This window comes from Grampus griseus, assembly GCF_964374135.1.
Source record: "Grampus griseus genome assembly, chromosome: 6".
Taxonomy (NCBI): Eukaryota; Metazoa; Chordata; class Mammalia; order Artiodactyla; family Delphinidae; genus Grampus; species Grampus griseus.
The window spans coordinates 67,040,785-67,056,657 of record NC_139000.1 but is presented as its reverse complement, the minus strand read 5'-3'; the positions used below and the strand labels follow the sequence as shown (position 1 = coordinate 67,056,657).

Below are 15,873 nucleotides of genomic sequence, written 5' to 3'. Positions count from 1 at the left end.
CAGACCTGGGGGATACAGAAAAAAGTAAGACCTGGACCCTGATTTCAAGAAATTCTCACTCTTATTAGAATAAGTTGACATTTTCCTGAAACTGTATCTCACCACTTTCTGCTGTTCATGTAAAGTCTAGAAGAATCAGCAGATGAATAATCTTTCCTTCTTCTGTTTCATGTTTTATTTATAATATATAGTAATTTTGATCAAACCTCTTCCTTGCCACATACAACACTTTTCACTGTCGAATAAAATCTTTCATTAAAAAAATATTACCATAGTACTTTGTATTTTATAGTTTGGAGAAAAATCTAGTCATAGACCACACAGTTCAAGAAGCACTTTTGAATTATTATTATTATTCTAAGTAAAGACTTTCCATTCTAACACCTCCAGCCTTTTCCTTTCAGCTTAGGAGCTGTTAGCCACTCTCACTTCCCTTTTCATCATCTCTCCCAGTGTTCATGCCCCAATTTCCACTGCAGTTTCTATTCTTCCAAATCTCGTAATATGTAAAACTCATCATTCAGGAAACTGAATGACCTTGGGGAACTTCTGGTCATTATAACATCTAAAGAAACCAAATCAATATATCCTTCATTTGCAAACTACTTGGTAACACTGGAATCCAACATAATATGCTATTAATGTTAACGTTAATATTTTTGTTACTATTGTCACCATATGGAGCTATAGATGCTAGATCCATTTCTAATAATAAATAATAATAAATAATAAATAATCCATTTCTAATAATAAATTTTCCTTCCAGTTCTAACATGAAAACAGATAAGAAAATTTGCTTGGTGAATGAGGTAAACTCTATATTGCTTATCATATAAGAATATCTAAATACTTAGCTGGAGATGGTCATATTTAATTCTTTGCACCTTCCTTTCATTCCTTCATCCGGATTTTTGTGCAACAAAATGCTCTGCATTTCTCCAAAAGTATGCCTCCAACCTGCGCCCTTGGGGTCTTGCAAAAGCTCCAGGTTGTGGGTTCAGGACTTACTTGCTGCTGAGGCAGCGCCTCAGCGAGTAGGAGGCCCCTCCACCGCAGGTGCGTGAGCACTCACTCCACGGGCCCCAGGCGTCCCACAGGCCGTCCCGGTCCTCCTCAGAGCGTGCGGTCCTGGAGCTCTGTGAGGAACGAGAGGATGGTCAGTATGAGTCCTCAGTGAACGGGGAAATGTGCGCTCTAAAGCGTGGGTCGTCTGTGTGTCTGTACATGCTGGCCTTGCTGAGGATGAAGATGGGCTCAGATTCTCAGATTCTTTCCAATTTAATACTGTGCATATGTTTAGGGAGAGGGATATTTGAGTTCAAGGACCCTGGGCTGTGACTGAAAAGGGCAAGGGACTGCATTTATGGGAGTGAACAGAAAAAGGTGGCCAGAAATAAGAATCTGGGTCAGAGGAAGATAGATTGCACTGAAGTCACAGTTTTGCCCAGGGTTCATGAGTCTACTCTTTTGTTGCTTTGTGAAGAGAGAAGCTGCACTCAGAGATGTTTCTGCTCTGAGAAGACTGACATATGCATACCAGCACTGCTTTCCAAAATTTAACGTTTTATACAACTGACTTTTCTTTAAATGAAGCAGCATCATTCCTAGTTTTCAGATGTGTTAATGAGAATAATTGCATGAAGTAACTTCAGTAATGCAAGGATTGGCTCCAGACAGACAGATTTGCTTGTTATTGACAGACTCCCTAGTGAAATCTGCATTTACTGTAAGGAAAATTGTTATGTGTAGGTCCATGTAGTGCTTCACATTTCTTAGAAGAGTTAAAGAGAAAATTTGTGCCAGTTACATAATAGAATAATAACAATAGTCAATAGAACAGATTCTGAAGTTAGAAACTGCCTGGGTGGGCTTCCCTGTTGGCGCAGTGGTTGAGAGTCCGCCTGCCGATGCAGGGGATGCGGGTCCGTGTCCTGGTCCGGGAAGATCCCACATGCCGTGGAGCAGCTAGGCCCGTGAGCCATGGCCGCTGAGCCTGCGCATCTGGAGCCTGTGCTCCGCAACGGGAGAGGCCACAACAGTGAGAGGCCCGCGTACCGCAAAAAAAAGAAACTGCCTGGGTTTGGATATGGATTGTTTTTTAAGTAATTATATGTCCTTGTACAAGTAACTTACCACCTCTTTACACTTCAATTTCCCTTTCTACAAGATGGGGATGATATTATAACCATAACACTACATCCACGTGTGTGTGTGCACACACACACTGTAGAAAGACTAGTTATACAAACTAAACTTAGGACTAGTTTCAGAGTAAATCACAAATAAATATTACCTATAATTATTATGTTATTATAAATTGAGAATGTGTCACATATGTACGTTCACAGTTGTATTAGTCTGCTCATGTTGCCGTAACAAAATACCAGCCTGGGTGTTTTAAACAATAAAAATTAATTTTTCCACAGTTCTGGAGTCAAAGTCCAAGACCAGGATGCCAGCATGGTTGGCTCCCAGTGAAGACTTTCCCTTTGGGTTGCAGATGGCTTCTTTGTCACTATGTGGTCACATGACATCCACTTTATGTGAGTAAGAGAGGGAGAGCAAGCTCACTGGTGTCTCTTGTTAGAAGGGCACTAATCTCATCATAAGGGCCCCACCCTCACCACCTCATCTAACCCTAATTATCTCCTAAAGGCTCCATCTTCAAATAACATCACATTGGGCAGGAGGGCTTCAACATATGAATTTGGGGGGGATATAACTCAGCCCATGCCAAGAGTTCTACAAGTAGCTAGTGTAAACTGTGGCCAAGTTACTTTACTGAATAAACCAAGTGACACCCGTATAGTAAAGGTGGTATCGCTCCATGTCAATAACATACACATGACAAATGTTAAAATTTCAAAACTATTTATATTTGGAAAAAGCAAACTGTAAAGAAAATGTGCATGATAGGCAATATGACGGTTCATCTTCAGTTTTTTCTCTAAGGAGAGAGCATAGGCAGTGTATAATACTGGAAGAGCATGGAATACAGAGGCGACAGGAGGGTAACCTCTTATAAAGCACTGTGAGAACTTGAGATGATGCAAGTAAAACGACCAGCGTATAGTAGCCTCCATAAATGGTAGCTCTTAAAGACTTTCTCACGCCCTATCTAGTTATACTCAAGGCTATATCATCCAATTAGGAGGAGCTCCTGAAAAAGAAAAGCACATTGTTTCACCCCTAGAAAACTATTTATTTTGCAGTAATGGGATTCTTTATAAAGATGTTGCTATGGGGCTCATCTGTCAAATTGACTACTCCTTGGAACTTTTACTGCCGGCATAAATGGAGCCACAAACCTGGCTTTAGAGTATTATATCAAGGATTGTCTAGCTGGTGCATGCTATATTTAGAGTCCTAAATCATTTGAAATGAGCAGTGGGATAGATAGTGGTTAGAAGTAGGGACTACAGACGTACTCAGCCTGGAGTGGAATATTGGCTCCAGAGCCTCCCAGCTGTGATGTTCTCGTGCTTCACTTTTCTTATCATAGAATGGAGATAATAAAACTATCTACATCACTGAGACATTGTGAGGATTAAAATAGTTAATATATAAAAAGCACATAAGACAGAAATAATCCAAATGTCCGGGGGGGGGATGAATGGATAAACAAAATACGCTATGGTCATACAATGGAATATTATTCAGCCTTAAAAAGAAAGGAAATTCTGACACATGCTACAACATGGGTAAACCGAGGACATTATGCTAAGTGAAGTAAGCTAGATACAAAAGGATGAATATTATATGATTTCACTTACAGGAGGTACCTAGAGTAGTCAAATTCATAAAGACAGAAAGTCGAATGGTTGCTAGGGGTTGGGGGGAGGGGGGAATGGGGAGTTATTGTTTAATGGATACAGAATTTCAATTTGGTAAGAAGAAAATAATTCTGGAGATCGATGGTGGTGATGGCCGCATAACAATGTGAATGTATTTACTGCCACTGAACTGTACACTTAAAAATGAGTAAGACAGTATATTTTATGTTATATATATACTATGCCACAATAAAAACAAATACATATGCACATTTTATAAAGCTCATAGGGCCTAAATAATAAATACTATGTAAGTATTTGAAGCTATTATTAACATTATTATTTAATATTACTTATTAACATCATGGGTAGCGGTGCTTTTTTTTTTTTTTCTGCTGAGCTTACTTGAAACACTGCACTATGTAAGGTTCATCTTTCTTAAAACCCTGACTTTCCCACAGCAGAACCTTCCGGTCTCCTGCCACAGGACACTGACCTGGTGATATGACCTGCCAGGAGCTTGAGGTTCCTATAAAGTGCAGCATTGAATAGGAAACAGAAACACATTGGTTACCCCCAAACTTGTCCTTTCTAAAGGAAGTATTTACTGAGCTCCAAAGCCTGGTTTTTAGGGTTAATAAAGCCAATCTCTAATCACAGCAATACGGGGTATTCTGTTTCCAAGCTTAATAGGCTAGTGAGGGAGGAAAGACCCTTTGCCATTTAAATATACACACCGAGTCTCTTGCTCACCCAGTAAATTCATTCCTCAGATTTTTAAAAAGTTTATTGTGCACCTCCTGGCTCCCGTTTTGTTTGCTCTGTGTGATTGGAAGATGGTTCTGTTGAGAGAGTATTTGCCTGATGCAGTAATTATTTCCATGACACACATGCATTGTACAATGCAATTTCCCTTATTCTATTAAAATTCAATCTGACTGAGATGAAAACCAGCAACACAAATGCTAGCCTGCATGAAGTAATTAAACTAAGCAAGATGAGTGATTACAAATTATGATACTATCCAATTACTACAACTGAAAAAAAAATTCCACATGCGGCATTCACATGTGAACTCTACTTCCATGTGAGGTAAGAACACCAGAATGCCAAATCCTGCAGCAGTTTCTCTCTGGCAGCTCTCTGGATAAGATATTTAGGAAATAATGTATGGTTGAGATTTGGTTCTTCTAGAGAAGCAAATTGTTTCAAACTCTGTGCTAAAGTTGCTTGATATTTTTCATGTGCCATGTCTGGAGAGGCACTAAAATGGCTCTAAGGTGAGGGTTCACTGACTAAACATCTTACCTCATCACCAGTTACAAGTTTCCACACAACTAGACATACTAGGTGCCCACATTTCTCTGAAGGACGTTGCACACTAGCCCAGAAGAAAGTCATGGACCTATTCCTTAAACTGGAACGAACTCCGACTTTTCTTTTAACCAGCAGAATAAACATAATTCATTTCAACTGAATTCATGTTTAATGTTAGAGAAAGTAATTTTCCTCCTCTTTAACTGTGCCAGATTTTTACATCTATAACCAGAAATGACATTTCAGCAATGCCTTGCAGGTCATTTATGACATAGAAGCATTTGCTTATTACAGTTGTTAAGAGGGCCTTCATTATAAATAACTTTCATACTTAGTCCAGGTGGGACTCATGTTTATTACTCTTATTGTGGAATGTGCATTCCACTTCACTTCAAAGTAGCATTTTTTAAAAAGTGTAAACTTTGAATTGCATGTAGGAAGAAAAACTGAAGCAGAAGCAAACAGGAATAGATAATGAGTTGCCTAGAGGCAATGCTGATTGCTTCTGAAACCAAAATTCTAAGCTTTCCCATTACATCCCCACCAATGTTTCTTGATTTGATTCCCATCACATAAACCTAATATTTTAATGTCAACATCTCAGAAACAAGGTCATGAATGTTATAAAAACACAGTGATCAAGAGATTATTCCTGACCACTGCTAGAAATTTCAGCAACAGTGTCAGGTGAGATGATGGTCTTTAGCTACTAATTGACAGAGGACAGAAGTGCAACCATTAAATTCTGTTTGTAAGCCAGGATTCCACCAATAGGAGGTTTATCAGAAAAGGTCAAAACTGCATCTAATATTGAACTTGAGGGGAAAGCCCATTTGAAATTTCCTTCTTAGTATAGCACTTATGTTTTTCTATAGTCACTGGCTGGGTTAGAATGGATAACTGGCACCTCCTCTGAGTTGACATTTCAGAAATCTAGCGAACACTGAGAGGAGAGAGGCCTGAGTCTTGGTTCTACAATCCTACGAAAATCAAATACTTCCCATGAGTTATTCAATTTAGAAAAAGTCTAGCTATTTCTAGATCTTTTGTGCCACACGATGACCTTTGAATATAGCACTGATGACGACTCCTAAATCAACTACAGTTGACCCTTTAACACTTGGGGGTGAAGGGTGCTGACCTGCACTCAGTTGAAAATCTAGGGTAACTCATGGCCGGCCCTCTCTACCCGCAGTTCCTCCATATCCACAGGCCATGTAGAGCTGCAGTCTTTACTATTGAAAAAATCTGATATAAGTGGAGCCACGCACTTCAAACCTGAGTTGTTTATGGGTCAACTGTAGTTTCGTTTTAGAAAATTCAGCCATCAACTTCTCAGTTTCCATACACCCTTGTTCCTGGTCAGTTAAGTGACTCTAAGCCTCAGTCCATGCCAACTGCATGGAATATAGACTGTGGCCGACATCACTGTATACATCCTAGCAATATTCGAAGATTAGAAGAGCTTCTCTAAATCCATCAACCTCAGAATGGTGTCATTTTCTCGCTATTACTGCTTATCTAAACATGGTTTTCATCTGATCATTTTGTGGTTAATTTCAGAGGCAATTGCAGCAACCAAGTCTCAGGTGAACAGCTTTAAGCCTGACAGCTACAAGTAATTAACACAGAGTAATCACATGAAGCAAGTTTCCCTGCACCTCACAGCCCAATAGACACTTAACCTCAGAATGACCTCCTATGTACTTCCTTAGCCAGAACCCTCTTCCACTGGAACCTGAACAGGTTATCAAAGACTTAGGAAAGATATTGTAGGACAAAGCACAAATTAGCAATAAGAAGACAGAATTATATCTACTCGGAGATACATACACAGAGTATTGGGAAAATATTTTTTCCAAATGTTGTAACAAGAGGTCAAGTTATACAGAACAAAATGAAAACAAAAGTAGGTTCTGAGGAAATGGATGACAGGTTTTTGTAGAATTGAAGTCTTATAGCAAATGAAGTTATCTTATAAGCAAAGTGTTTTTCAGACATCAACAGATCCTCAAAAGTAGGAAAATGGGTAATGGGATGAATGGAAGAGCGGTTCTTACTCTTTCAAAATCAGCAAGGAGGTTTTCCTCTTCTCCCAGACAGACAGCATTTAGCTTAAGCCATCTGGACCTGTGTATGTGACTGTACTAAATGGATGTTACACACCTCGAAATTAAAAAGTGGGGGAGCAACTCCTCCAGTGATGAGAGAACCATTTTTCCTGTGGTGTGCCCATGCAATGTGGAGAAATCTATACACAGGAACATCCCATCTGTGTACCAAGCTTTGGAAACGAATTTGCAGACTTCACTTTTAGCTTCCCTACATCAGGTCCCTCTAAATCTTACCTGATCCTTGGCTTCTTTAAGAACTTGGAATACGGGTTCTGCCGCCAACTGTACATGGTAGGAGTTGTGATGCTCTGCTCCTGAGAGCTTACAGACGTTAAGCAGTCACTGGGCTCTTGTAAAAGTCCATTAGCTTTTTGACGTACTTTCTTAAAGAGCAGGGTGTGTGGATGGATACTGAGGCATGCGCCTTCCCAGATATTTGCTGCTGGCTTTGCTGAGGAAATCTGGATCATCTGGTTCTTATCACAGCTGCACTGCTGGGGTATATGATGAGCTGACAGTGACACAGTGCACAGTCTTTCAGAGGCCACTACGTGAAGCCTGTCCCTTGCTACTGAGGAGAAAAGTCAGTTCTGTAAGAGGGTGGAAAAGCTATCTAGGCCACAGCAGGACTTTTGGGTACCTCTTCTCCTTTTCCTATTGCTGTGTCCATGCACGCACACACAGGTGCCCCTTTCACATTGCTGTAAGGGCACTTAGCTGCGCCTAAACCTAGGAGGTGGGTGATGAGGGCAAAATGCTGGGATTTATTAAGTACCTGTGTGCCAGGAAGTATGCTAGAATTTACATGGATGATCATATTTAATCCTCAAGACGAGCCATGTCAGGTAGGAGAAGTTTTTCCTATTTTACCAATAAGAAAATTGAGGCTCAGAGAGGTTGAACATCTTGCATCAAGGTACAGGAGAAAGAGTACAGGCTTGGTGGTGGGACAGACCTTCCTAGACATATGTTAGTAAACTGGACGAGAACGCTTTGTCAGATCTCTTCGAGCCTGGGTTTCACCATCTGTGAAATGGGGATATTTATGCTTCTTTTCCTAGGGTGATGGTGAAGATTAACTAGGAAATCATATGTAAGGTGCCTAGTGTAGTTTCTAGCACGTAGATGTTAATTATTTCATCTCTCCACTCAGGTCACAAACATTTGTCCCCCTGCCCCACTCCCCTCTCCCCTTGCCAAATCACACAGCTAGCTCCTGGTGGGACCACGCTGGTTTTTTTTTTTTTTTTTTTTTTTAACATCTTTATTGGAGTACAATTGCTTTAGAGTGTTGTGTTAGTTTCTGCTGTATAACAAAATGAATCAGCTATATGCATACATATATCCCTATATCCCCTCACTCTTGCATCTCCCTCCCACCCTCCTTATCTCACCCCTCTAGGTGGTCGCAAAGCACCGAGCTAATCTCCCTGTGCCATGCAGCTGCTTCCCACTAGCTATCTACTTTACATTTGGTAGTGTATATATGTCAATGATACTATCTCACTTCGTCCCAGCTTACACTTACCCCTCCATGTCCTCAAGTCCATTCTCTACGTCTGCATCTTTATTCCTGTCCTGCCCCTAGGTTCATCAGAACCAAGTTTTGTTTTGAGATTCCATATATATGTGTTAGCATATGGTATTTGTTTTTCTTTTCCTGACTTATTACACTCTGTATGGCAGACTCTAGGTCTATCCACCTCACTACAAATAACTCAACTTCGTTTCTTTTTATGGCTGAGTAATATTCCATTGTATATATGTGCCACATCTTCTTTATCCATTCATCTGTTGATGGATACTTAGGTTGCTTCAATGTCCTGGCTATTGTCAATAGGGCTGCAATGAACATTGTGGTACATGACTCTTTTTGAACTATGGTTTTCTCAGGGTATATGCCCAGTAGTGGGATTGCTGGGTCGTATGGTAGTTCTATTTGTAGTTTAAGGAACCTCCATACTGTTCTCCATAGTGGCTGTACCAATTTACATTCCCACCAACAGTGTAAGAGGGTTCCCTTTTCTCCACACCCTCTCCAGCATTTATTGTTTGTAGATTTTTTGATGATGGCCATCCAGACTGGTATGAGGTGATGCCTCATTGTAGTTTTCATTTGCATTTCTCTAATGATTAGTGATGTTGAGCAACCTTTCATGAGTTGGTTGGCAATCTGTATATCTTCTTTGGAGAAATGTCTATTTAGGTCTTCTGCCCAGTTTTGGATTGGGTTGTTTGTTTTTTTGATATTGAGCTGCATGAGCTGCTTGTAAATTTTGGAGATTAATCCTTTGTCAGTTGCTTCATTTGCAAATATTTTCTCCCATTCTGAGGGTTCTCTTTCTGTCTTGTTTATGGTTTCCTTTGCTGTGCAAAAGCTTCTAAGTTTCACTAGGTCCCATTTATTTTTGTTTTTATTTCCATTACTCTAGGAGGTGGGTCAAAAAGGATCTTGCTAGGCTTCCCTGGTGGCGCAGTGGTTGAGAGTCTGCCTGCCGATGCAGGGGACACAGGTTCGTGCCCTGGTCTGGGAAGATCCCACATGCCACGGAGCGGCTGAGCCCATGAGCCATGGCCGCTGAGCCTGCGCGTCCGGAGCCTGTGCTCCGCAACGGGAGAGGCCACAACAGTGAGAGGCCCATGTAACGCAAAGAAAAAAAAAAGGATCTTGCTGTGATTTATGTCACAGAGTGTTCTGCCTATGTTTTCCTCTAAGAGTTTTATAGTGTCTGGCCTTACACGTAGGTCTTTAATCCATTTTGAGTTTATTTTTGTAAATGGTGTTAGGGAGTGGTCTAACTTCATTATTTTACATGTAGCTGTCCAGTTTTCCCAGCAGCACTTATTGAAGAGGCTGTCTTTTCTCCACTGTATATTCTTGCCTCCTTTATCAAAGATAAGGTGATGGAGTCAAGATGGTGTATGAGGAGGATGTAGAATTCGTGTCTCCCCAAAACAAAGGCACCTACCAGGCACCAGTGGGGGACCATGCACACCTAAGGGGATGGGAGGAACCCCAAGAGACCGGTGATCTCTCCTTTTGGCTTGTTGCCCCCCACTCTTTTTCTTTTTCTTTTTTGTTGTGGTTTTATTTTACCTTGTTGCAGTTGTTTCAATTATAGCTTTATTTTTCTAATTTTATTTTTTATTCTTTGATATTGTACTGCTCCTGTTTTCTCTTTCTTTCTTTCTTCCTTTTTTTTTTTTTTTTTTAATAACCATGAAGATTGTGGGATCTTGGTTCCCAGGCAAGAGGTCAGGCCCCAGCTCCTGTGGTGGGAGCTCCGAGTCCAAACCACTGGACTAACAGAGAACCTCAGACCCCAGGGAATATCAATTGGAGTGAGGCCTCCCAGAGGGCCTCATCTCAGCACCAAGACCCAGCTCTATCCAACTGCCTGCAAACTCCAGAGCTGTACGTCTCAGGCCAAACAACCAGTAAGACAGGAATACAGCACCACCCATCAAAAAAATGAAACATCAAAAAATATGTGACAGATGAAGGAGCAAGGAAAAAACCTACAAGACCAAATAAATGAAGACAAAATAGCCAAACTACCTGAAAAAGAATTCAGAGTAATGACAGTAAAGATGATCCAAAATCTCAGAAACAGAATGGAGAAAACACAAGAAACATTTAACAAGGATCTAGAAGAACTAAAGAGCAAACAAACAGTGATGAGCAACACAATTACTGAAATTAAAAATACTCTAGAAGGAATCAATAACAGAATAACTGAGGCAGAAGAACGGATAAGTGAGCTGGAAGACAAAATGGTGGAAATAACTGCCAAGGAGCAGAATAAAGAAAAAGAATGAAAAGAATTGAGGACAGACTCAGAGACCTCTGGGAGGGCATTAAACTCACCAACATTCGAATTATAGGGGTCCCAGAAGAAGAAGAGGAAAAGAAAGGGTGTGAGAAAATATTTGAAGAGATTATAGTCGAAAACTGCCCTAACATGGGAAAGGAAATAGTCACCCAAGTCCAGGAAGCACAGAGAGTACCATATAGAATAAACCCAAAGAGAAATACGCCAAGACACATATTAATCAAACTATCAAAAATTAAATACAAAGAAAAAATGTTAAAAGCAGCAAGGGAAAAGCAACAAATAACATACAAGGGAATCCCCATAAGGTTAACAGCTGATCTTTCAGCAGAAACTCTGCAAGCCAGAAGGGACTGGCAGGACATATTTAAAGTGATGAAAGAGAAAAACCTACAACCAAGATTACTCTACCCAGCAAGGATCTCATTCAGATTCGATGGAGAAATTAAAGCCTTTACAGATAAGCAAAAGTTAAGAGGATTCAGCACCACCAAACCAGCTTTACAACAAATGCTACAGGAACTTCTCTAGGCAGGAAACACAAGAGAAGGAAAAGACCTACAAAAAAACCCCCAAAACAATTAAGAAAATGGTAATAGGAACATATATATTGATACTTACCTTAAATGTAAATGGATTAAATGCTCCAACCAAAAGACATAGACTGGCTGAATGGATACAAAAACAAGACCTGTACATATGTTGTCTACAAGAGACCCACTTCAGACCTAGAGACACATCCAGACTGAAAGTGAGGGGATGGAAACAGATATCCCATGCAAATGGAAATCAAAAGAAAACTGGAGTAGCAATTCTCATATCAGACAAAATAGACTTTAAAATAAAGACTATTACAAGAGACAAAGAAGGACACTACATAATGATCAAGGAATCAATCCAAAAAGAAGATATAACAATTGTAAATATTTATGCACCCAACATAGGGGCACCTCAATACATAAGGCAAATGCTAATAGCCATAAAAGGGGAAATTGACAGTAACACAATCATAGTAGGGGACTTTAACACCCCACTTTCACCAAGGGACCAGGTTTTATACTCATAATCCGACCATCTTTTGTGCTGCCTGGCTTCCAATTTTGACCTTCCTTTCCATTTTAGACAGAATTTTATCAGTACACAGTTTTTTTAAATAGAATGACAAGTACTAACGTTGTTGCTTTTCTTGTGAAAAATGATTTTGTCCTCAGCATCCTTTCTCAATCTAGGAATAACAACTTGGAGATGGAATTAAGACAGCTTCATTACTTTTTAGGAAATGAAAGCCTGCCTCTGCTCCATGTCAAATGCTTCAGGAAGATTTTCATTTCAGAATGAGTGTAACTTGATTTGTTTGTATCCCATCCAAGGCCCAGGCTGGATTACATCTCATCTCGGAAACTGCTGAGAAACCTCTGGCCATTTTGGAAGGCTCAACCAGACACAATTTCACAGCCAGCTGAATTCAAATCAATAATTGCTGATATGAGCAAAGATTAGTATTCAGGATATTTGTGACTGGTCATGGAGTATTTTGAGCCAGTTTATCTCAAGGAAAGGCCTAGTAAAATATTCTATCACTGTCAGTTTCTACTACTTTAAAAGCATAAACTTCACAAATAGACTCTGCTTTGTTGTAATGCTGATAGAATATTAACATAAATACTACTATACATTTCTTTTTCTGAGAGAGATTTCAAACAAGTTTGGATGAAAACCTATATATATATATGTATATTTATGTGTATACATATATGTATATGTATGTAGATTATGTATATAATACACATATACATATGTGAGTGTATATATATGTGTGTGTGTGTGTGTGTACATATGTATAAATCTTCCAGACACACTCTCTGAGAGAGTCTGGAAGATTTAAAGAGATTTTCTACTAGAAAGAGCCTGTCAGTCTGGTTTTCTTTTTTCCACTGTAATAATTTTCTTTTTAATAACAACTGTAGCAGCCAAACTCCTAAACCTAGGGGCCGCTCAATTAGGAATAGAAGGCTGAAACTGGTAATTCCATTTCTTTTACAAAACAAAATTGGACAATAGGAGAATTGTATGCTGTAGAAACTGCAGTCATTTAAAAAAAATCATCTATTCCCATGTTTGCACTGACCGTCATTACTTCCATGGCCTTTGCACTGTATGGATAGTTTGAAGACATTCTTCTATTTCTCCTCAAATGTGAAACTTAAGCCATTTACCTGGAGTTCTAAAACTGAAGCTCGTCTTCCTGGTTGCTGTTTTTTTCTAAGAAAGAAAAAATCTCCAGTGCAAAATAATCTATAAGCCAAGTACCAAGGAAAGCAGTGATGAGTCATCTCCTGGGACGTCCACACCCCTCCACTCCCCAAAACAGGCGTATTTGAAAAACCCCCTCAAATGAAATTCCTTCTTCTGCTCTTTTTGTGAATTCCTGACTTCCTGGTGAGCCAGTTAGAAGTTTCAGTTTCCGTTTCCATCTCATCTAACCTGAGCTCTGTCCAAACTGCAGCTCCCATCAGCCACACTTTCTGCAGCACAGACAAATTTTGCTGCAATGCATTTACAAAACATCTGTAGAACTAATGAAACATCAGAGGCTCTGGAAAGCACATGTTGGGGTTTGGAATCAATGGAGAAAGAATTCCTGACAGAGAAAACACTCACTTTGTGATTCCCTGAGAAAACTGGAAAGTTAATAGATTAATATGGCTTAGAGTTTGCGGAACAAAAACCCCAAACTGCAATTGATAATAGAGAAGCTAGAAGAAATGACTTTCACTTCACGCCACAATCAAGCCTTTGGTTTTAGGAGAACTTTCCTAACTCTTCTTTGGTTGACCATGGTGCCATCTGAGCCAAGAAAGAAAATTTGCTGAAATGGTTCTGAATGAACTTCCAGAGGACTTTGGGTGTGTAACTTACGTTCCTTTCCGACGCTCATGATCGGGTCCTTTCTCTCTCAAGTGCCATTCAGATACTGCGGGATGAATGTTTGGAATCGAAATCTAAAACATTCTCTCTGACGCAATGTTATATTTTCTTCTTTCCTATATTCTTTTTTCTACTTTTGCGCACATTAAATTCCCTTTACCCAGAAAAAGTATTAGAATGATAAGCGCTTACTATCTCAATATTTTAATTTGCAATTATTTGATGTTGCATCCATGCACTATCAATTTGCAAGGCTACATGAAACCAAAAACAAGACTTTGTAGCTCTTTAGGGTGATCATTTTACATAACAATGATCTTCCCAGTTAGACTGTAAACTTGCTGAAGGCAGGAATTATGCTTTCTATTTTTGAACTACCTACTGTCGGCACTGCAATAATTCCTATGCATGCCGTTTAGAAGAAAATGTAATAGATGTGGACAAATATTTAAGAGAGGGTGAAAGGCTTTGGAAGTATGTTTTGTTTTAAATCTTAGATTACTCATTTACTTGTCATCTGTTTCTTAAAAATGTACATAGGATATGCAATAAGCACAGGAGTGGGGGTGGGGAGGGGGGAGAGAGGGGGAAGAGAGAGAGAAATATCTAGTTACTTAAAATTTCCAAGTGGTCTCAAGTTCTGGGACTTTATTATTTTCTTCAGTGCAAATGCATAACACCACCCACCCTCCTCCACACTAGGAGATAAATTTTGTCAAAACACTGCACCTATGACTCAGATCCTTTTTTTTTTTTTTTTTTTTTTTGCGGTACGCGGGCCTCTTACTGCTGTGGCCTCTCCCGTTGCGGAGCACAGGCTCCGGAAGCGCAGGCGCAGCGGCCATGGCTCACGGGCCCAGCTGCTCCGCAGCATGTGGGATCCTCCCGGACCGGGGCACGAACCCACGTCCCCTGCATCGGCAGGCGGACTCTCAACCACTGCGCCACCAGGGAAGCCCTCAGATCCATATTTGTTTTTTTTTTTTTTTGCGGTACGCGGGCCTCTCACTGTTGTGGCCTCTCCCGTTGTGGAGCACAGGCTCCGGACGCGCAGGCTCAGCGGCCATGGCTCACGGGCCCAGCCGCTCCGCGGCACGTGGGATCTTCCCACACCGGGGTACGAACCCGTGTCCCCTGCATCGGCAGGCGGACTCCCAACCACTGCGCCACCAGGGAAGCCCCTCAGATCCATTTTTAAAAGCAACAGCTCAATTACCATATCTCTGTATCTTCAACAGATAACATTCCCTCTAGTTTTAACCTGTAACTGTAGCTATAGGTAGCAGTTTGAATAACTGGAACAGGTTCACGAGTTTTGCAGGATGGCAGTAAATCATTTTGAGGGTCTACTTATGGTCCTGATGATCCTTTTCCATCATTAAAGTAAAGCAAACCAACCCGGCGTCCCAGCAATCCAGAAGCACCATAATTGCTTAATGTACATTCACGCCAATCATCAGCAGATTTCCTTCGCATCTATACCTGACTAAACACTCAAGGACAACACTCAACATGGGCCAGGAAGCCTTGTAAGCAAGGCATAGGTGGTAACCAGCAAGTTAACTTGCTGCTTTGAAATGACTGTCTCCCATCCACGTGTACCAATTTCAACAGCTCCCTATTCGATTCTCAGCGTCTCCCAGTAGGTATCAGCAGAGCTCACTACCGCATAGCCCTCTGCTTCTTGGCTTATGGAAGAACCTGTTGCTTTCTCATGGATCGTAAGTTCTAATCCCACATGCTTATGTTTCCTTTATAATCTACTGAGGAAGTGAGATAAACAACAACAACAAAATATCTGACTCCTCAACATTCTCTGCATTTAATCAGATACCAAGTCTCATCACTTCCACTTCTGAAATGTCTCTCTTCCACTCCCACCCTCCCCAATCCCTACTTTCACTGCCT

The 15,873-nt window shown here is 40.5% G+C and overlaps 1 protein-coding gene across 2 annotated transcripts in view; it reads right to left on the bottom strand.

Moving 5' to 3' along the window:
* Nucleotides 1–15,873, bottom strand: part of ADAMTSL1 (ADAMTS like 1) — a 468,923-nt gene that overhangs the window by 432,928 nt on the left and 20,122 nt on the right. For both annotated transcript variants that reach the window (XM_082657540.1, XM_082657541.1), the window contains exon 2: nucleotides 1,009–1,136. In XM_082657540.1, the coding sequence (XP_082513666.1) occupies nucleotides 1,009–1,136 (128 nt within the window). The remainder of the gene's footprint in view (nucleotides 1–1,008; nucleotides 1,137–15,873) is intronic.